This window comes from Myodes glareolus, chromosome X (assembly GCF_982192425.1).
Source record: "Myodes glareolus chromosome X, mMyoGla1.1, whole genome shotgun sequence".
Taxonomy (NCBI): domain Eukaryota; kingdom Metazoa; phylum Chordata; class Mammalia; order Rodentia; family Cricetidae; genus Myodes; species Myodes glareolus.
In genome coordinates this window covers 55,526,693-55,550,733 of record NC_142053.1, presented here as the reverse complement: position 1 = coordinate 55,550,733, position 24,041 = coordinate 55,526,693, and the positions used below count along the sequence as shown (strand labels likewise).

Genomic DNA, 24,041 nt, shown 5'->3' with positions numbered 1-24,041 from the left:
TTGCACAAGTTTGCATTCCCACCAGCAATGGATGAGTGTCCCCTTACTCCACATCCTCTCCAGCATAAGCTAGCCAAGCAAAAGTTGGAGGCATGGGGGTAGAGGTGGGGTAGGGGAAGGAGAGAGGGGGAGAGAGAAGGTAGAAGGGGAGGATTGGGGAGAGCTTGGGGGAGTGGGATGATTGAGATGGAGGAAGAATGGATATGGGAGGAGGGAAGGAGATATCTTAATTGAGGGAGCCATTTGGGGTTGGCAAGAGGCTTGGCTCTGGAGGAGTTCCCAGGAGTCCATGGGGATGACCCCAGCTAGGACCCTAGGCAGTGGTGGAGAGGGTGCCTGAACTGGCCTTGTCCTGTAGTCACACTGATATCTTCAATATCACCATAGAACTTGGATGGAGATAGAGACAGAGACTCACATTGGAGCACTGGAATGAGCTCCCAAGGTCCAGTTGAAGAGTAGAAGGAGGGAGAATATGAGCAAGGCAGTCAGGACCACAAGGAGTTGGTCCACCCACTGAGACAGTGTGCCTGAACTAATGGGAGCTCACAAAATCCAGCTGGACTGGGACTGAACGAGCATGGGATCAAACTGGACCCTCTGAATGAGGCTGACAAATGGGACAGACTGAGAAGCCAATGATAATGGCACTGGGATTTGTCTCTACTGCATGTACTGGCTTTTTGGGATCCTAGTCTATTTGGATGCCTACCTTCCTAAGCCTGGATGTAGTGGGAGGGCCTTGAACTTCCCACAGAGCAGGGTATGTTGCCCTCTCTCAGGACTGGAGGAGGAAGGGAGAGGGTGTGTGGGGAAGCGGGAGGGAAGTAGGAGGAGGGGAGGAAGTGGACATTTTGATTGGTATTACTTATAAAGTAATAAAAATAAAAAAGAACGAAAGTGCACCGACCAGGTATAGCAGCTTCCGGGCTCCCAAGGCTCCGGGAGGCCACTCCCTGGACGCTGGGCCCCAGAGCTACCCGCAGCGTGCAGTACCTAGATGCCTGGGTCCCAGGGAGGCCTGCACTATGACTCATGACTGCCGTCACCAAGGACATCTTCATTCTGACCTCGCGGAGGAGGCTGCGTCTCAGCTGCGCCCTCGTGGGGCAGTAGGGCCACTTTGTAGACCAAGAGCCCCCTAAGTTAAGGAACGTGTGTAAAGGCTTGAAGATTGCTGGACACTTCCAACCTGTCTTCCTCTCACCTGGGGCTTCCTGTTCCTTGAGCTCCCTCCGGCATCGTGGTTTAAGGCTCCTCAAATTCAGGACTGAAGGACTCTGGACCACCTACCTTCCTTTTTCGATGAAGCACCATCTCTGCTTTTAGGGACACCTTGGAGTGTGGCCTTGGTGAGTGACACTTAGAGTGCTGACCACTGGGAAGGAAATCTGAAAACAGAACATTGTGGGGGTGATCGTGGCCTTATAAGGCCCTGGAAGTCTTGCGAGTGTGTGGAGTGGCAGACAGATTTCTTTTCCCCTAAACTGACAAGAAGCCAAGCCATTTACCACACTTAGGGCTACGTGAGCTCTTTCTGAATTCAGAGAAGAACAACATCAGACATCAGCAAGCAGATACCTATTCTGTACCAGAACAGATTCTGGCCTCTGAGAAGATCCCAAGAATCTTAAGCAGAGTCAGGAAGAGGCCGCAGATTTGGGGGGCTTACTACACAGTTCAGTCATGTTCCCGCGAAGGCTTAGTGTCTAGCTACCTCGACCTTAGGGCGGCAGGAAATCAATAAATGCTGACTTGCCTGCCCCAGAACCCAGATGGCGGACAGTTACCCCGAGAATTCTGGGAGTGACTGGGACAGTGGCCCAGAGACAATGGGAGATGTGGGGCCTCTCAAGACCAAGGATTCAGGGAAACCGAGTATCCCTGGGGCTGCTCCAGAGTTGAGCAGAGAGGTCCAAGTGGATCAATCTGAGAGCAAAAGAAAGGATTCCTTCAAGTGGGACAAGACTGTCTCTAGAGTTCAAGAGCCTGCAAGACTGGAGACTGGAGGAGACATTCCTAAACTGGAAAGGGATTCTGTGGATTCAGGGGGCATGAAGAACCTTGGAGTGTCATCCCAAGGAGGACTAGGCACCACTGGACCAGAAGCTCTATTAAAGAAACCTGGTCGACAGCATTGGTCACAGGGGCAACCAAGGGCTCCCTCACATTACCTGAGGGACCCAGAGGAGTATCTCCAGCTCTCTAGCAACTTGACCCTATGCCTGCTGGAGCTGCTAGCCTCAGCCCTGCTGGCTCTGTGCTCCAGGCCACTTCGAGCTATCTTGGATGCTGTGGGCCTTCGAGGATCTGTGGGCCTCTGGCTACATGGGCTGCTGTGTTTCCTGGCTGCCCTCCATGGGCTCCACTCTGTGCTGAGCCTACTTACTGCCCACCCCCTGCATTTTGCCTGCCTGTTTGGCCTCTTGCAGGCCCTGGTACTGGGTTTCAGACTCCAGGAACCTACTGAGGATGAGGAGACCACTGATTTGCAGATTGAGGGGGAGGGGAGCAAGGCCAAGGAACCAAGGAAAGATTCAGGAGGGTGCTGTCACAGGGTGAGGGTGGAGGCAAAGGGTGAAGACAGTGGTGTGGCCTTTCAGAGGAAGGTGGGGAAACCCAGATCGTAAGCACAGTGACCTCAAGAATGGGGAGGAACCTCAGGAGCATGAAGGCACAGGAGCCTCTGTCATACAAGTGACAATGGACAATGGGATGCCACCATTCGAGTCACCAGCTGTTGTTACTGCTTTCTTTTACATTTATCCACCTTTTTTTTTAAAAAAAAAATTACCACCTTGAATCTTCCCCAACATCTCCACTTTTAAAGAGCAAAATAAATAAAATAAAAGTGATGGTGGAGAATGAAGACCAAAGGGTCCTTTCCAATCCCCCAGTGGTGGACGAGGCCAGAGGCGGACAGAGAGCTCTGCTTAATAAAGAGGTAATGAGGAGCTCCATGCTTTCCCTTGGATCCTAGGATTGGAGCCATCTAGAGGAGAGTGGGGGTTGTGAGGCAGGGATTGTAGAAGGGGCTCCAGGTGTTGTGGTACATGCAGGAAGAGTTTATTACTCAGTGAGATCCAGAAGAGACAGGGATGGTGCAAGCCACATGGGTACAAGGACCAGTTCAGAAGGGCTGTGCTGGGCAGTAGGGGTAGCACAGCACTTCTCATCTCCACTCATGGTAGGGATTTGCTCACTCAGCAATAAACGTGCTACACTAAATCCTAAATATACCAGTACGGTCTGAAAAAAAAAAAAGAATGAACGTGCATCTACCAGATTGAAAGCTATTTGGAGGCAAGAGTCATAGGTGTCGCAGGATAGGAGGAAACTATTATAGTGGTATTGGGGTATGTTAACTATTCTAATAAATACTGTAGACAAAACACACTAAATTAAGAGAGGATGGAGAGAATGATAGGGCTAGAGGGCTACAGGGCTGGAGGGTTAGAGGGCTAGGGCTAGAGGGCTAGAGGGCTAGGGCTAGAGTGTTAGAGGGCTAGAGGGCTAGGGTTAGAGGGCTAGAGTTATAGAGGGCTAGAGGGCTAGGGATAGAGTGCTAGAGGGCTAGAGGGCTAGGGCTAGAGTTCTAGAGGGCTAGAGGGCTAGGACTAGAGGGCTAGAGGGTTAGAGGGCTAGGGCTAGAGTTCTAGAGGGCTAGAGGGCTAGGGCTAGAGGGCTAAAGGGCTAGAGGCCTAGAGGCCTAGAAGGCTAGAGGGCTAGGGCTAGAGGGCTAGAGTTCTAGAGGGCTAGAAGGGTAGGGATAGAGTGCTAGAGGGCTAGAGGGCCAAGGTTTGACTGTTAGAGGGCTAGGGCTTGAGGGCTAGATGGCTAGGTCGAGAGGTCTAGATGGTTAGGGCTAGAGGGCTAGAGGGCTAGAGGGCTAGAGGGCTAGAGGGCTAGAGCTAGAGTGTTAGAGGGCTAGAGGGCTAGGGCTAGAGTTCGAGAGGGCTAGAGGGTTAGAGCACTAGAGGGCTAGAGGGCTAGGGCTAGGGCTAGAGGTTTAGAGGAATAGGGCTAGAGGGCTAAAGGAATAGAAAGACTTAAGAGGTATCTAAGTTAGAAGAGGGCATTTTATTTTTTACTATTTCTGCTTTGTTTTATTCTTTTTGGTGTGTACTAGTAATACATAGCAAATGTCTCCAGTGTGATAGTTCCATACTTACACAAGGCATGCGCTACTCAGATCTAGCTGCCTTTTTATCCATACTCTTCTCACTTTCCCATTACTATTCTACATTCACGTTGCCATTTTCTTCAGTTTCCAAATAAGAGGAAAATTGTATTATGCCTTGTCTTCTTGTGTCTGACTTATTTAATTTAATACAATACTCCAGTTTCACCCTTTATTATGAGTGAAAAGGTTTTGTATTTCCTCATGACTGAATAATTTTTCATTGCATCCACCATACTTTATTTTTACATTCACCTATTGATTGGCACCTGAACTTGTTCTATGTCTTAATCTGTTGCAAGTAATGTCACAATTAGTATATGTATGCAGATATCTCTTTGGCCTACTGTGTCAGTTTCATTTCCTGTAGGTTTAACCTGGAGATAAGATAGCTGGATCTCATGATGCATCTAGTTTTAGTTTTACAGAAAAGTTTATAATATTTTAGAAATAGAAATTTGATATAGATTGTTCTGTAGGATGTCATATCTCATGGAAAAAAGCAGCATTTGAAGAAAAAATATTTCCCCAAAATATTTCTTATGGCTGTTCAACTTTTGGTTTGTTTCTAATTTGTTTTTCACATTCTTCTTTTTCCACAGTGTAAAGAATTTTATTCACTTCACTAGAAAGCTAAGATTACCACGTCAAATCTAACACTTGTTGATGGTCAAATATTTAGAATATAGAGTCTTCCCCATTGGTATTCAGTTAAAAAGCACTGTATTAAGCTGCCTTCTAAATTCCTATTTCTACACCCATAAAATAGTGCACCTCTCAGATCTCTTTGGAGAAGTTTCGTTGAGCAGCAGATAATAGTTAATACAGAAACTAACAACTGGTCAAAGTGCAGAGTAAGTGCACTGAATACCTAGCAACAAATAGGACATTCATATCACACCTTGTCTTAGTTCGGTTTCTATTACTGTAATAAAGACTGTGACCAAAAACAACTTGGAATTCATTATTTTGCTTACATGTCCCCCAATAACAGTCCATCATTGAGAGACTCTTAAGGCAGAAACTCAAGCAGGGTAGGAACCTAGAGATAGGAGCTAAGACAGAGACCATGGAAGATGATCTGGCTTGCTCGAAGAATTTATCTAAATTTTTCTATTATTAATTAAAAACTTGGAAGTCAGATAATGTGGTAAATTCCTGATAGAGCAAGAAACCAGCAGAAGAACGACCGCTGATCCTCTCTCCCCATGCTTCCCCAATCAAAAGAGCTTATGAATATTTCTATACCCTCTACTGCTTCCTATGCCTCTCTACCATATCATATCCTGAGTCCTACAAAATCTCTGTGGCTAACTCTGGTCAGCTAGTCCTTGCCTCTGCCTCCTGATTCAAAGTTAACTTTATTTACACTCTCAAGTGTCACAGTATGATCAAATATCCATCAACACTTGCTCCCTGTGGCTTTCTCAGTTATTATATAGTATATATAATATATATAATAGTATAATATATATATATATATATTTCAGGACCACCTACCCAGGGATGGCATTGCCTACAGTAGCATTGCCTACAGTAGGGGGCATCTTCAACACATCAATCATTAGTCAAGAAAATCTCCCATAGCATTGCCTAACTCCAGGTCAAACAGAAAGAGGAATATTCTCAAATGAAATTCCTTCTTCCCAGATGACCCTAGCTTATGTCAAGTTAAAAAATTAAAATTTTTAAAAAATGAAACTAAAGGTGTTTCAATAGCCTGCCTGTGGAAAGGTAGGCCCTGTGTCAGCTCAGCAAGATTCCTGGCCAGCAAGGAGCACTGATCCTCTAGCAGACAATCCATCAGAGCAGTGAGTTTGACCCTGACCCATGGCAGGAGCCTGGCAAGGAGGAGCTCAGACATTCCCCAATTCCCTTGACTCCCTGGCCACTCTGCAGGGGCTGCTCCACCCTGCTAAGCTCTCTCACCTCCTATTCCATCCCAGCTTTCACCCAGGAACCCCTTCCTTTATTCTTCCCTTCCTCCTGGGGCCATAAAATCCCCCAGCTCAACCGCCTTGCACGCTGGGACTGGACTAAAAGCACAACCCGGCAGGAGGGAGTTCCTGTGTTTCAATAGCCTGCCTGCAGAAAGGTAGGCCTTCTGTCAGTGAGGTCACTGCCCAACAAGGGAACCTGACCCGGTATCAGAAGATCCAATAGAAAGCATTTGAAGAAAGAGATGGACAGATGCCAAGGCAAGAATTCCTCCAACAATCTGAAAAACAACATGAAAACACCAGATCCCGGCGACCCTACAACAGAAAGACTTGAGCACCCTAATCCAGAAGAGGTGGAAAAAGGTGTCATTATGAAAGCAATAGAGTCGCTTAAACAGGATATGAATAACTCCCTAAAAGAACTGGATGAGAAGTATAACAAAAAGTTTGAAGAAATGAGTAAAGAAATGGATGAGAAGTATAACAAAAAGTTTGAAAAAATGAGTAAATCCGTAAATGATACCCTGGGAAACCAAGAAAAAACAATCAAACAGGTAATGGAAACAGTTCAAGAATTGAAAACTGAAATGGAGGCAATGAAGAAAACACAAACCAAGGGCAGGCTGGATATGCAAAATCTAGGTAAACGAACAGAGACTACAGAATCAAGCATAACCAATAGAATACAAGAGATAGAAGAATGAATCTCAGATTCTGAAGACACCATAGAGAAAATAAACGCTCTGATCAAAGAAAACAACAAATCCAACAAATTCTCATCACAAAACATTCAAGAAATCTGGGACACAATAAAAAAACCAAATCTAAGAATAATAGGGGTAGAAGAAGGAGACAAATTGCAGATCAAAGGCCCAGAAAATATATTCAACAAAATAATAGAAGAAAACTTTCCCAACCTAAAGAACGATATTCCTATGAAGGTTCAAGAAGCATACAGAACACTGAATAGACTGGATCAAAAAAAAATCCCCTCGCCATATAATAATCAAAACACAAAACATTCAGATTAACGAAAGAATATTAAGAGCTGCAAAGGAAAAAGGTCAAGTAACTTATAAAGGTAAACCTATCAGACTTACACCAGACTTCTCTATGGAAGCAATGAGAGCCAGAAGGTCCTGGATAGAGGTACTGCAGAAACTAAGAGACCATGGATGCAAGCCCAGACTACTATACCCAGCCAAGCTATCATTCACTATCAATGGAGAAAACAAAATATTCCAGGATAAAAAAAAATTAAACAATTCATAGCCACAAATCCAGCCTTACATAAAGTAATAGAAGTAAAATCGCAACCCAGTGCCAAGTGTTGGCACTGCCAACACTGTCCAATAACTCAGACATCTAGTAACCCTTCACAAGCACAACTCAAACACACAAACCATACTACACAAAATAAAAAATAAAAAAAAATAACCGGAGTCAACAACCACTGGTCATTAATATCACTTAATATTAATGGACTCAACTCACCTATAAAAAGGCACAGACTAAGAGATTGGATACGAAAACAGGATCCAACATTCTGCTGTTTACCAGAAACACACCTCAACCACAAAGACAGACATCTACTCAGAGTAAAGGGTTGGGAAAAGGTTTTTCAAGCAAATGGAACTAAGAAACAAGCGTGTGTGGCCATCCTAATTTCCAACAAAATTGACTTCAGACTAAAACCAATTAGAAGAGATGGAGACGGACATTTTGTACTCCTAACAGGAACAATTCATTGGGAGGAAGTCTCAATCCTGAATATCTATGCCCCTAATATAAAAGCACCCACTTATGTAAAAGGAAAACTTCTAGAACTCAAGGCAGTCATCAAACCACACACACTAATAGTAGGAGACTTCAACACACCTCTCTCACCAATGGACAGGTCAATCAAACAGAAACTCAACAGAGAAATAAGAGAATTACTAGAGGTAATGAATCAAATGGACTTAACAGACATCTATAGAACATTCTACCCAAAAAGGAAAGAATATACCTTCTTCTCTGCAGCTCATGGAACCTTCTCGAAAATTGACCACATACTCAGTAACAAAGTAAACTTCCATAGATACAAAAACATATTAGTAACCACCTGTGTCTTGTCGGATCACCATGGAATAAAGTTAGAATTCAACAACAATTCTAACCCCAGAAAGGCTAAAACTCATGGAAGCTGAACAGTCAACTACTGAATCACCCCTGGGTCAGGGAAGAAATAAAGAAAGAAATTAAAGTCTTCCTTGAATTTAATGAAAATAAAGACACAATATACTCAAACCTATGGGACACAATAAAAGCAGTGCTAAGAGGAAATTTCATAGCACCAAGTGCCCAATTAAAGAAAACAGAGAAAGTACACATTGGAGACTTAACAGCACACCTGAAAGCTCTGGAAAAAAAAGAAGCAGACTCACCCAGGAGGAGTAGAAGACTGGAAATAATCAAACTGAGGGCTAAAATCAGCAAAATAGAAACACAGAAAACAATCCAAAGAATCAATGAAACAAAAAGCTGGTTCTTGGAGAAAATCAACAAGATCAACAAACCCCAAACCAAACTAATCAAATGGCAGAGAGAGAACACACAAATTAATAAGGTCAGAAATGAAAAGGGGGACATAACCACAGACACAGAGGAAATTCAGAGAATCATTAGAGCTTACTACAAAAGCTTATATACCACAAAGTTGGAAAATGTACAAGAAATGGAAGAGTTTTTTGATAAGTACCATTTACCAAAATTAAATCAAGACCAGGTGAACAATCTAAACAGACCTGTTAGTCGTGAAGAATTAGAAGCTGTTATCAAAAACCTCCCGACCAAAAAAAGCCCAGGACCAGATGGTTTCAATGCAGAATTCTACCAGAACTTCCAGGAAGAGCTAATACCTATGCTCCTTAATGTATTTCGCAATATAGAAACAGAAGAGTCATTACCAAATTCTTTTTATGAAGCTACAGTTACCCTGATACCAAAGCCACATAAAGACACAACCAAGAAAGAGAATTACAGGTCAATCTCACTCATGAACATCGACGCAAAAATTCTCAACAAAATACTGGCAAACCGATTCCAAGAACACATTAGAAAAATTATTCATTATGATCAAGTGGGCTTCATCCCAGAGATGCAGGGTTAGTTCAACATATGCAAATCTATCAATGTAATCCATCATATAAATAAACTAGAAGAAAAAAACATATGATCATTTCATTCGATGCTGAAAAAGTATTTGACAAAATTCAACACCCCTTTATGATAAAGGTGTTGAAGAGATTGGGGATACAAGGATCATACCTAAATATAATAAAAGCTATTGACAGCAAGCCGACAGCTAACATCAAATTGAATGGAGAGAAACTCAAAGCCATTTCACTAAAATCAGGAACACGACAAGGCTGTCCACTCTCCCCATACCTCTTCAATATAGTGCTTGAAGTTCTAGCAATAGCAATAAGACAACATCAGGGGATCAAGGGGATTTGAATTGGAAAGGAAAAACTTAAACTCTCGCTATTTGCAGATGATATGATAGTGTACATAAGCGATCCCAAAAACTCTACCAAAGAACTCCTACAGCTGATAAACACCTTTAGTAATGTGGCATGGTACAAGATAAATGCCAAAAGATCAGTTGCCCTCCTATACACAAAGGATAAAGAAGCAGGGAGGGAAATCAGAGAAACTTCACCTTTCACAATAGCCACAAATAGCATAAAATATCTTGGGATAACTCTGACCAAGGAAGTGAAAGACCTATTTGAGAAGAACTTTAAGTCTTTGAAGAAAGAAATTGAGGAGGATACCAGAAAATGGAAAGATCTCCCCTGCTCTTGGATTGGGAGGATCAACATAGTAAAAATGGCAATTCTACCAAAAGCAATCTATAGATTCAATGCAATCCCCATCAAAATCCCATCAAAATTCTTCACAGACCTTGAGAGAACAACAATCAACTTTATATGGAAAAACAAAAAACCCAGGATAGCCAAAACAATCTTATATAATAAAGGAACTTCTGGAGGTATTACCATCCCTAATCTCAAACTCTATTACAGAGCAACAGTATTGAAAACAGCTTGGCATTGGCATAACAACAGAGAAGTCGACCTATGGAATCGAATAGAAGACACGGATCTTTTTTTTTTTTTTTTTAGTAAATTTTATTAAATTATAAAAGTTTCCATTTCCACCCCCCCTCCCAACACCCTCCCACTCCCCCTCCTCCCCCTCCTCCTCCCTCTTCGTCCCCCAGGGCGGTCAGGGTTTCCTGCCCTGTGGGAAGTTCCAGTTCCTTCCCCCTCCCTCCAGGTCCAGGAAGGTGAGTGTCCAAACAGACTGGATCCCCAAAATCCATTATATGTAGAGGAAACAGGTCCCAGTGTCATAGTCAATGGCTTTTCAGAAAGACTTCGGGTCAGCCACAGTCAGAGAATCCGGCCAAATTCGGAGAGTCTGGTCAGATCACGTCCTCTTTCAGTCCCAGTCCAACTGGCCTTGGTAAACTCTCATCAGATCCGTTCCCTTGTATCAGTGGGTGATGGCATCCCTCGCAGTACTGACTTCGTTTTTCATGTTCTTCCTCCTTCTGCTCCTCATTTGGACCTCGGGGGGCTCAGTCCCGTGCTGCAATGTGGGTTTCCGACTGTATCGCCATCCTTCGTCAGATGCAGGATCTATGGTGATAAGCAAAATATACATCAGTATGGACATGGGCCACGGCCGATTCAGGCACCCACTCCTCTGTCCAGAGAGCAATCTGGGGGATCTCTCCTTGGACCTGGGATCCCATATATACTCAAGTCTCCTGTAAACCCTAAAATTCGTCCCTTAGTTGAAATATAATCTTCCCTGATCCCTTGTTCATCCTTCCTCCCTCCCCCCCCATCCCAGGCCACCAAGCTTTCCCCTTTCTTCCCCTACTCCCTTCTCTCTAACCTTCTCCCCTTCCATCGACCCTCCCTCTCCCCCATGCACCCGAGGTTACCTGGGACTCTTGAGAAGACACGGATCTTAACCCACAAACCTATGAACACCTGATTTTCGACAAGGGAGCTAAAGGTATACAATGAAAGAAGGATAGCATCTTTAACAAATGGTGCTGGAATAACTGGATGTCAACCTGTAAAAGAATGAAAGTAGATCCATATTTATCACCATGCACAAAACTCAAGTCCAAATTGATTAAAGACCTCAACATTAATATGACCACTTTAAACCTGATAGAAGAGAAAGTGGGAAGTAGTCTACAAGCCATAGGCACAGGAGACCACTTCCTAGGTAGAACCCTAGTAGCACAGACAATAAGAGAATCAATGAATAAATGGGACGTCTTGAAACTGAGAAGCTTCTGTAAAGCAAAGCACACTGTCAGTAAGACGAAAAGGCTACCTTCCGACTGGGAGAAAATCTTCACCAACCCCTCATCAGACAAAGGTCTGATCTCCAAAATACACAAAGAACTCAAGAAACTAGACACTAAAACTCTAATTAGCCCAATTAAAAAATGGGGTACTGAACTGAACATAGAATTCTCAACAGAAGAACTTCGAAAGGCCAAAAGACACTTATGGTCATGCTCAACCTCCTTAGCGATCAGGGAAATGCAAATCAAAACAACTTTGAGATACCATCTTACACCCGTCAGAATAGCTAAAGTCAAAAACACCAATGATAGCCTATGCTGGAGAGGATGTGGAGTGAGGGGAACACTCATCCATTGTTGGTAGGAATGCAAACTTGTGCAGCCACTGTTGAAATCAGTTTGGCGGTTTCTCAGGAGACTGGGAGTCAACCTCCCTCAGGACCCAGCAATTTCGCTCTTGGGAATATACCCAAGAGATGCCCTATCATACTATAAAAGCATTTGTTCTACTATGTTCATAGCAGCACTATTTGTAATAGCCAGAACCTGGAAACAACCTAGGTGCCCCTCAATAAGAGAATGGTTAAAGAAGGTGTAGAACATATACACATTAGAGTTTTACTCAGCGGTAAAAAAACAATGACATCTTGAATTTTGCATGCAAATGGTTGGAAATAGAAAACGCTTTACTGAGTGAGGTAACCCACACACAAAAAGAGGAATATGGTATATACTCACTCATAAGTGGATTCTAGCCATAATTAACGGTCTTTGAGCCTATAATTCGTGATCCTGGAGAAGATAAATAAGAAGGTGAACCTGAAGAAAATCATATAGTTATCCTCCTGGATATTGGAAGTAGACAAGATTGCCAGGAAAACTTGTGTGCACAGGGCGGGGGGGGAGGGAAGATGGTTAGATAGAAAGGGAGAAGGGGAAGATTGAGGATAGCTTGGGGGAATGGGATGGGGGGAGGGAGGAAGGATGGATATGGGAGCAGGGAAGTATATATCTCAACTAAGGGAGTCATTTTAAGGTTTGCAAGAGACTTGATTCTGGAGGGGTTCCCAGGTCCAAGGAGAGGTTCCCAGATTTTTCCCTGGACAGCAGAGGAGAGGGTGCCTGAACTGGCCTTGGCCCATAACCATACTGATGAATATTTTGCATATCACCATAGAACCTTCATCTGGCAATGGATGGAGATAGAGAGAGAGACCCACATTGGCACACTGGACTTAACTCCCTATGTCCGTATGAGAAGCAGAAGGAGGAAGAACGTGAGCAAGGAAGTCAGGATCAGAGGGAACCTTCATCCGACGATGAATGGAGATAGAGACAGAGACCCACATTGGAGCACTTGACTGAGCCCCCAAGGTCCAAATGAGGAGCAGAAGGAGGGAGAACATGAACAAGGAAGTCAGGACCTCGAGGGGTGCGTTCACTCACTGATACAAGGGGACTGATCTAATGAGAGCTCACCAAAGCCAGCTGGACTGGGACTGAACGAGCATGTGATCAAACCAGATTCTCTGAATGTGGCTGACATGGGGGCTGTCTGAGAAGCCACTGATAATGTCACTGGGACTTGTTTCGTCTGCATGTACTGGCTTTTTGGGATCCTAGTCTGTTTGGATGCTCACCTTCCTAGACCTGGAGGGAGGGGGGAGGAACTTGAACTCCCCACAGGGCAGGAAACCCTGACTGCTCTTAGGACAGGAGAGGGAGGAAGAGAGGGAGTGGGGGGAGTGGGAGGGTATTGGGAGGAGGGGCAGAAGTGGAAATTTTTATAAATTAATAAAAAAAATTTAAAAATTAAAAAAAAAAATGAAACTAAAAACCTAACCATCACATACTCACAAAGCTTAGGGGCCGTTGTGGAAAGGCAGTAGAGAGTAAGAGCCAGAAGTTTAAGAGGACAAAATGGAAATTGTGTCGTCTGGACATTACAGGCCCTCTGCTGTAATGAATCCACAGCAGCTGTGGTTGCCCCCACAAGACCTGCACAAGATCAAATCAGTCAACATTCCAGCATGGAGGAGGAGAGGGGTTCATGAGTCTCCACCCTTTTAAAAGGTATAGACAATTGTGACTTCTGGAGGAGGGAAACTTGAATTTGGTTTTCTTTTAAGGGTTTGGCCACTTGTAGGTCACCCACACTTCAGTGGATGAGCCCACACCAATGAATATATGAACAGCAAAACTGAAAACAGTGAATTCTTTAAAAAAAGAAGAAGAAGACAGAAAGTCGGGAGTGGATGGGGAGTTTAAAGGTGGATTGGGAAAGGTTAAGGAGAGGGAAGGAGTATGATCAGAATATATTGAAGGAAATTCTCCAAGAATTTATAAACTATTATATTAAAAGGTTCATTGTACAGTTTGCCCTTAACCATCATTATTAAGAACTATACAACTATTGCCCAGCTTATCCAAATGGTTGTATTTTCTGTGACTTTTATTTTAATATTATCCTAATTAAAATGCACTGTCTTTCAATCTTGTTGACAATGTGTTGGAAGCCGATTATCCACAGGTCTCTCATATTTCCACTTCTCATACCAGCAGATATCCTAACTATATTTGGAGAATATTTGTATTGTAAACTGTTATGAAAGACAAAAATCGCTTCTTTCTCCATGACAAAGAGATCTGTTTATTACGCAGTACGGTATAAATTTTTCTTCTATTCTATTCTGATCATAAGATTTTCCAAACATCCCCCTTTACAAAGGAAACAAGAAAACCATTGCTGCTTACCTTTGAATAGCAGGTTTCAGTTCATTACCATCTTGCAGAATTATTCCAACAACCAATTCTGCTCTCCACCAGAAGGCCCCCCAACTTTATTCTACTACAAAGTTTGAATCTCACTACCTCTGTTTTTTTTTCCATTTCCGCCCCTCTTCCCAACACCCTCCCACTCCCCCCACTCCCTCTCCTCCTCCCTCTTCGTCCCTTAGGGCAGTCAGGGTTTCCTGCCCTGTGGGAAGTCCAAGCTCCTCCCCCCTCCCTCCAGGTCCAGGCAGGTGAGTATCCAAACAGACTGGATCCCCAAAATCCAGTATATGCAGAGGAAACAAGTCCCAGTATCATAGTCAATGGCTTTTCAGAAAGACTTCGGGCCAGCCACATTCAGAGAATCCGGCCAAATTCCGAGAATCTGGTTAGATCACGTCCTCTTCAGTCCCAGTCCAACTGGCCTTGGTAAACTCTCATTAGATCCGTTCCCTTGTATCAGTGGGTGATAGCATCCCTCGCAGTCCTGATTTTCTTTTTCATGTTCTTCCTCCTTCTGCTCCTCATTTGGACCTTGGGGGACTCAGTCCGGTGCTCCAATGTGGGTCTCCATCTATATCACCGTCCTTCGCCAGTTGAAGGATCTATGGTGATAAGCAAAATATACATCAGTATGGTTATGGGCCACGGCCGGTTCAAGCACCCTCTCCTCTGTCCAGAGGACAATCTGGGGATCTCTCCTTGGACCTGGGATCCCATATATAATCAAGTCTCCTGTAAACCTTAAAATGACTCCCTTATTTGAAATATAATCTTCCCTGATCCCATATTCATCCTTCCTCACTCCCCCTCCCAGGCCACCGAGCTTTCCCCATTCCTCCCCTACTCCCTTCTCTCTAACCCTCTCCCCTTCCAACAACCCTCCCACCCCCCCCATGCACCCGAGGTTACCTGGGACTCTTGTCTATTTCCTACCTCCTGGCGGGTAGCTAAATAATCTTCATCAGGTTTATCTTCTTATTTAGCTTCTCTAGGATCACGAATAATAGGCTCAAAGACCTTTAATTATGGTTAGAATCCACTTATGAGTGAATACATACCGTGTTCCTCTTTTTGGGTCTGGCTTACCTCACTCAGTAAAGCATTTTCTATTTCCATCCATTTGCATGCAAAATTCAAGATGTCATTGTTTTTTACCGCTGAGTAAAACTCTAATGTGTATATGTTCCACACCTTTTTAAACCATTCTTCTATTGAGGGGCACCTAGGCTGTTTCCAGGTTCTGGCTATTACAAATAGTGCTGCTATGAACATAGTAGAACAAATGCTTTTGTAGTATGTTAGGGAATCTCTAGGGTATATACCCAAGAGTGGAATTGCTGGGTCCTGAGGGAGGTTGACTCCCAGTCTCCTGAGAAACCGCCACACTGATTTCCACAGTGGCTGCACGAGTTTGCATTCCCACCAACAATGGATGAGTGTTCCCCTCACCCCACATCCTCTCCAGCATAGGCTATCATTGGTGTTTTTGACTTTAGCTATTCTGACAGGTGTAAGATGGTATCTCAAAGTGGTTTTGATTTGCATTTCCCTGATCGCTAAGGAGGTTGAGCATGACCTTAAGTGCCTTTTGGCCATTCGGAGTTCATCTGTTGTGAATTCTCTGTTCAGTTCAGTACCCCATTTTTTAATTGGGTTAGTTAGACTTTTAGTGTCTAGTTTCTTGAGTTCTTTGCATATTTTGGAGATCAGACCTTTGTCTGATGAGGGATTTGTGAAGATCTTCTCCCAGTCGGAAGGTAGCCTTTTAGTCTTACTGACAGTGTCCTTTGCTTTACAGAAGCTTCTCAGTTTCAGGAGGTCCCATTTATTCATTGCTTCTCTTATTGTCTGAGCTCCTGGGGTTCTGCTTAGGAACTGGTCTCCTGTGCCTATATCTTGTAGACTACTTCCCACTTTCTCTTCTATCAGTTTCAAAGTGGTCATATTAATGTTGAGGTCTTTAATCAATTTGGACTTGAGTTTTGTGCATGGTGATAGATATGGATCTATTTTCATTCTTCTACAGGTTGACATCCAGTTATGCCAGCACCATTTGTTAAAGATGCTTTCCTTCTTCCATTGTATGCCTTTAGCTCCCTTGTCAAATATCAGGTGTTCATATGTTTGTGGGTTAATACCCGGGTCTTCTATTCGATTCCATATGTCGACTTCTCTGTTGTTATGCCAATACCAAGCTGTTTTCAATACTGTTGCTCTGTAATAGAGTTTGAAGTCAGGGATGGTAATGCCTCCAGAAGTTCCTTTATTGTATAAGATTGTTTTGGCTATCCTGGGTTTTTTGTTTTGCCATATAAATTTGATTATTGTTCTCTCAAGGTCTGTGAAGAAGTTTGATGGGATTTTGATGGGAATTGCGTTGAATCTATAGATTGCTTTTGACTACCTCTGTTTTTTAACTCTGCTGTTGGTGCAATTGCACATGGCCCTGCAAAGTATCCAGTGATCTCTTCCCCTGGATCATTATGATATGTGGCTAATATATTGTGGATATCCTCTGTATAATGTTGAATATTATATATTTGGCCATTCCTATAACTCTCGAGTAGTACTCTTCCTTTCATTAATGGGGTGGCTAGGTAAAGAAACACTATGTGTGTGTATGTGTACATGTGTAAATGTGTACATGTATGCATGTATGTATGTATGATGTTTACTTCCAGACCAAAGGTAATATATACATCAAATAGTAAAAGATTTGGCTTCTTTAAGTTTTAGGGTTCCTGAGTATAATGTTATTTTATTTGTGTTTTAATAAATAAAGCTTGCCTGAAGATCAAAGTGCAGAACTAAATCACTAGAGGTCAGGGAGTGGTGGCACACACCTTTAATCCCAGCACTAGGGAGGTAGAGACAGGAGTGAAATGACTGGGTGGAGAGAGGTCTATAAGGCAGGAGGAGATAGGAGCTCATTGTTGTCTGAGGTTTGGTGGAGAGCATTGCAGTCTGCAGTCATGTTGAGGACAGGACCACCCCTTTGTTTGTCTGAGCCTTGATAGAAGTGAAAACTCTCTAGTGGTTTGGCTGCTTTGTCTTTCTGATCTTCAGCTTGAACCCCAATATCTTTCTTGTGCTACACCTGAGCTTTTGTGTGATCTGACCATGTTCATAGCTACCACCTTAGTTACCCACTCCATGAATGGTCACAGAGATCTGTCAGGAATATGAAGTTCTTGATGTTTTCTGTGTTACGACTAATAAAATCTTTTCTGTCTAACTCAGAAAAATTTCACATCTTCTGCCAGTACCTATGAAACTGGCGTACAAGCTGAATTGAAATTTCATACCCGTCATACATTGTATAGCCTGATTTAACCAGCTATAGTCTGAAGAGTGTTTTCCTGAGTGTCTTTTCTTTATTAAGTAACCACTGTAAGCCCATTTTGCAATGGCTTCAGGTAGAGATGGGTTTACCTTAAACTGAGTTTAAACCATGTAATGATCTGGTTCACTGATGTTGTCGGTATTCTTTCTCATGCATTATTGAGATTTACAATGTTGGCATCTACTGATTTTTTTAAAAAAATCACTAGAAGGAACAAAGTTTTATATATCATAATAAAATTGAGTCCTATTTAAATATCACTTATTGAATACCACTGGTACCTAATTACATCCATTTCTGTAAACAGAGGCTTCTCATTCTTTTCCCGGTCACTCAGATCCAAATAATAACACGGAAACTATATTAATTACAACACTGCTTGGTCTATTAGCTCAGGATTCTTATTAAGTAACTTACATCTTAAATAAACCCATTTCTATTCATCTGTGTATTGCCATGAGGTTGTGGCTTACCAGCATATCTGGCAATTATCTCTCTTTCCTGTAAATGTCTAACAATGCACAGTGAAATTATGCAATTAAAAATACAAACTTTTGCCAAAATGAAAACAAAAAATACAAGCAGGTAAAGGATCTTGAAGAACTTCTCAAATAATTCATAAGCTCATCATCAAGTGATGTCCTTCCCAAGTTATATAAATCAACCATCAAAAATGAGAAAATGGACAAGTACAAGAGCAGCATTTCAAAAGATAATTATTTGGATAATAAAATTTAAAAGAGGTTCATGGAATAAAATAATGTTGTTCTCAGCGTGACAAGAATGGTCCTCTAATCATAATCAAATATTGAATTCAGGGGGTTACACTCATGCCATCACCTATGTTTATCCAGAAAATAGCCCTCCAAAAAGAAACCATGGAAGTTTTAGGAACTAGAAACTAGTTTGGTTTGAGCCTACATTTAATATAACATAAACCTCTTTTCATGATTATTGTGCTTTCTTAAAACAAGGGCATGAGAGTCTCATACTAGAGATGAGATGAGCCTCTTCATTTCGTAATTGTGAAACAAGTCCACATTATTCAACACCTGAAATTCAACAGATGTACATATATATATAACTTGAAAAAAAGAGGACAAGAAAGACTATATACAAGAGTGATTAATGAATATATATAATGGGCATGAGTTATGAAAGAAAATATAAAGCCAATTGATTTCTTAGTTCTAATTCTGTCATAAATCTTTTGGGTTTGGTGGTGGATACGTGCATGGCATATATCAATATTGCAAGTGCATAATTTGATGTGAAACTCCACCTCTACCCTTCTGAATGCATGCTTTACTGTGTAAAAATTCATTTAGTAGCATAGACTTTAGGTCTGGTTAATTTTGGTGTGTGATGTTTTTATTTATTTGTAAGGCTTTTTGTAATAGCATTTATAAAATTTTGTAAAAGAGAGATCAGAGACAATATTTTAAAATAATTAGGGAAGAGTTTTGTTACTCCCACCTCCTGCTCCATATGTCACTGCTTCTGGCACCTGAATAGTCTCAGTATCTAAACGCTTGCATCCATCACACTCCTGTAACATGAGAAGGAGCCTGTTTGTTTGGGGGTTTCTGTCCTGCCCGGCCCCCCAACTGTTTAGTCCCAGAGTAAAATCACACAAGAGATCTCTATAAGTTATAATGCTGATTGGCCCATTAGGTCAGGCTTCTTACTGGTTAACTCTCACATCTTGATTAACCCATTTTTCTGATCTATTTTAGCCATGTGGCTCTGTACCTTTTCCAGCTGGCAGATCACATCCTGCTGCTTTGGTGATCTGGGCAGGAGTGGGAGGAATCAACTTTCTCCTCCCCAGAATTCTCCTGCTCTCTTTGCATCATTTTCACTTCCTGTCTGGTTTTCCCACCTACACCTCCTGCCTGGCCAATCAGCATTTATTTAAAACATGATTGACAGAATACAAACAATTTTCCCGCACCACACTCCAAATTCCAAACCAGGCTAATAACCAGGAATACTTCAAGAGACTTGGTACCATCCATTCTCCAAGTTGGAGGAGTATAATACTTTTCACTGCTCAATGCATGTTTTATGTGTGTAGGGTGGAGGTGGTGAGGGGCAATATGGTGACATGGGTTTTTCATTTAACTTTCAACCCAAATGTCTTTTCTAAGAGTTAGTTTTCACTTAGGTAGACAAAGAAAGGGAAAGTTATGATGAAAAAAATGCTCTAACATCATTGAAACATTTATAGGGAAAGAAAAGGGAACAACAAAATGTAAAGCTTCACAATTTACTGCTTTTCAAAAAGTAGTCTTTTGGGTGACAGGCCATAGTTTGATATATTTAAAGCATCTGTTACTTTCCAAATATTAGAAGTTTGCAAAATAAAATCATTGCACTTTTAATAGGGATTCTATTGACTCTGTTAAGTTATTAGATGGGACTAAAACATTAACAACAGTACGTCTATGAATGCATAAATACAGATGTCTTATCATTAATTTATTCTCATGGAGTATGTGTACTTTAATTCCCTTGAAATTCTTCTTTAAATTGATTTGTTTTTAAATTTCACTTTGTCTTATACAATGATGCTTGTAAAAGTATAATTATGTCTTAGTTTCATCCCTTTCATGTAAAATACAAAGTAATGCAAAAATACTTATTAAATGAGTACTATGAGCCAGATACTATTCTTGATATGTAGATGATCTCATATAATCCTGATGTGAAGCCTATGAATTAGACACTGTCATTAACACCATTTCATGGATAAGAAAACTGAGGCATACAAAAGTAGCACAAAATGAAGGCCAAATTGTGATCTGTAAGAACTAATATATTAATTTAGCAAAATTACAAACTACAAAATCAATACATAGAGCCCATTGTGTTTCTTTACAATACCAAATAACAATCCAAAAAAGAAATTTAAAAAATAATATCAAAAATAAAATAATAAAATACTTAAGAATAAACTTAACCTACCAGGTGAAAGACACTGAAAGTTATAAAATGGTGCTACAAGTAATTAAGAAAAATTAATAGCAGGATATCCACATTGGTAAATTAAAAAATTTAATATTTTTAAGATTTTAATTCTACCCAAATTGTTCTCCAGACTCTGCTCTAGTTTGCTTTCTGTTGCTGTGATAAACACCATGACCAAAAGCAACTTGGAGAGGAAGAGTTTCTTTGGTTTACAGGTCCAACATGGAGCGAAGTCAAGGCAGGAACTCAAGGCACGATCTGAAACAGATCACAAAGGAACAGTGTTCACTTGCTTCCTCCCCATGACTTCCTTGGCTTGCTTTCTTCCCTTTTAATGCTTATGTCTGTTTTATCTATAGTAGCCTCAAACTGGAAACAACACAATATCCTTTAATTAATGAGAGGGTGAAATAATATGGTGTTTTTTTGCAACAGAATAGCCTTCAGAAATAGTGAACTGATGATATGCATAACAGTGTGAATGTATGTCCTGCCTATGAGAAGCATCTTCTTTTTTATCACTCTATTGTACAATCTAAGACCACTTGTCCAGAGGTGGCACCGCTCCAAAGGGACTGGGCCCTCCCACATCAATTATTAATCAGGAAATGCCTCACAGAAATACTCACAGGTCAATCTAATGGAAAGAATTTCTGAATTGGGTTCCCTCTTCCCAGGTAGTTTGCACCAAGTTGACAAAAAGAAGCCCACATAGACTCAATGCAATCCTTATTAAAATCACAGTGCACAAATCCATCCAAAAATCACACAGAATCTCAAACAGCAGAATTAATCCTAAATAAAATAGAACAAATTTTGAAAGTATCATGGTTTCTGAATTAAAATCTGATAACAAAGTTGCAGTGATCAAATTAGAATGATGGTCATATATACCAGCACAACAGAATAAAAACCCCGTATATAAGGACTGGAAAGATGACTCAGTCAATAAAATGTACAAGCATTAATGTAACACGAAGGGGCCTGCTTGTTGGGGTTTCTGACCAGCCCAGTACCCCACAACCGACATGCCCCAAAGGAAAATCACACAGAGGACTCCATAAGATTATAAACTGATTGGCCCATTAGCTCAGACTACCTATTAGCTCTTATAACTTATGTTAGCCCATTATTTTTATCTATGTTAGCCACACGGCTCAGTACCTTTCTCAGCAGGACAGCTTACATCTGGCCTCTCTGGTAGTCTGGGCAGAACTATGGAGCGAGCTTCCTGCTTCCCAGAATACTCCTATTCTTTTTGCTCCACCTCTAATTCCTGTCTGGTTTTCCTGCCTATACTTTCTGCCGGGCCAATCAGCATTTATTTAAAACATGATTGACAGAATACAGACAATTCTCCCACACCATATTAGTATCTGACTTCAATTTCCAGCATGCATGCAAATAACTAAGTGCTGTGTTTTATCCCTATAATCTCAGCACTGGAGACAGAAAGATCATTGGTCTTGCCGACCAGCCAGTCAGTGAGCCCAAGGTTCAGTAAGAGGCCCTGTCTCAAAATAAAATAAAATGAGGTAGGGAAACTATTGAGAAAGACACCCAATGTCAAATGCATGTATGTGTATGTGCACACACTTACATTCATGTGTAGACACAGAGTTAATAAATCAATCCTTGCTTATATAATCAAAAATTTAAAAAAAAGATTTTTGACAAGAGTCAAGGCCATTCAGCAAGAAAGTATAGGCATTTCAACAAACACCTCTGAGGAAAATAAATAAAATAAATAGCTACATACAAAATAATGAAGTTGAACTCACCATTAGTTATATGCAAAAGTAAAACCAAATGGAACAATACCTAAATCTAAGGGCCAAAATTATAAAGCTATTGGTATTAAATGGGGGAACTTCGGGGCATTGAATTTGGTAATAAATTTCTTGGATGTGACAGCAAAAACAGAAGCAAAAATGGATGCTGGACTTGATTAAATGTAAAACTTTTGTGCATCAAAGGACACTCAATAGAGGTCAACCTACAAAACAGGAGATAATATTTGCAAGTAATGTGTTTGATACAATATTAATATCACACACACAATGCCTTTCACTGAACAGTAAGGAAACAATACAATTCAAAAAAATAGGCAAAAAGTGGGCAGGTTTAAAATGCGTCTGAATAAAGATCAAAAATAGGAAAAGAACTTGAATAGTCAGGCTCCTAAGAAAATATAAAAACAGTCCATGACCTCATAAAAAGAAGTTCAGCATCACTAGTCATTAGAGAAAGGCAATTCTAATGACAATGAGACATCCCTTAGGATGTCTATTACTTTTTTACAATTTCAAATACATGTATGTGATTATTAGTATAATTATATATTGCATTATATATAATCTTTATAATTATTTACTACATGTATTACTGATTTTAATTATCCCATGACTCTTGCTTTCCCTTTCTTCTGCATCTAAGCCCATCACGTCTCCCCATTCTCTTTCTTTCACCTACTGAATTTAGAGTTCTTTGTATGAGTTTGGGTAGGAACTTATTCACTAGAATACAGACAACTTAACAGTGGCTATCCTATGAAGAAAACGACACTCCAACATCTGGCAACCATAAACTGCCTAAATCTCCTCAGGAAAAGGTTGGGGCTTGTAGATACCTCATCTTTCAATGATAGAATGTTGAAGGGCCTAACCTTGTGCAGACCATGTGGAGGCGTCCATAAGTGCTCTGTGTCCTTAATTGCAAGTGCCATTTCATAGCTACAGCATTTACTAGCACTCTTCCCCATCCTCTGACTATTACATTCTTTCTCCTTTTTTTCTATGATGTTCCCTCAACCTTGGAGGGAGGTGTGAAATAGATATTCTATTTGGAGCTCAACACTAAACTTCATCTCATTTATTCTCAGCTAAGTATCAGTTTCTGTGTTAGCCACTGCCAACTACAGAAAGGTCTGCCCAGGCTGAGAGTTAACACTGGTCTACCAGCAGACAAATTAATATTTACAAGGCAGTTGGATGATAAGTTTATTTAGCAAAAGAACAGTAGTGGATTCCTCCTAGAACCTATGACCACCCAGTTATAGATTCTGACAATATTTACAGCACTAGGTACTCTCTCCCATTGAGCAGGCCTCAAATTCAATTCGAAACTGGTTGCTAACCAGAGGACAGTCAGCCATTACTGCTTCCATCAGTGGGTATTTCCTGGCGGGCCAGTATTGTGGCATGCAGAGTCCATAGCTGGGTAAGACTGCTAATAATAAATCTCCCCAGAAGTCTGTATAACACCTTCAGACACTGTACATGTTAGCCAGTAGGAAAGAGTCTTCCAACTTACCTTTAGTTTGATTTATCTGAGTTCTGTAGTCACAACATATGATGTCTTCAACAATGTTCATACCAACTAGTATGAACAAGCAACAACAAGAAATGAAAAAAGCCTGTGTTGTTTCAGGAGTCTCTGAGGCTACCCTGATCAACA

The 24,041-nt window shown here is 41.3% G+C and overlaps 1 protein-coding gene across 1 annotated transcript; it reads left to right on the top strand.

The window, feature by feature from the left end:
* The first annotated feature begins 1,078 nt into the window (after nt 1-1,078).
* LOC125389468 (uncharacterized protein C6orf47 homolog) lies at nt 1,079-2,803 on the top strand. Its single transcript, XM_085684569.2, has one exon. It carries the CDS (start codon nt 1,776-1,778, stop codon nt 2,628-2,630), a length of 855 nt encoding a protein of 284 aa, XP_085540695.1. The 5' UTR covers nt 1,079-1,775; the 3' UTR covers nt 2,631-2,803.
* Nucleotides 2,804-24,041: the final 21,238 nt, after the last annotated feature.

What these genes read in the sequence shown, in the direction of transcription:
- LOC125389468 (XM_085684569.2), top strand. Translation starts at nt 1,776, where the DNA reads ATGGCGGACAGTTACCCCGAGAATTCTGGGAGTGACTGGGACAGTGGC.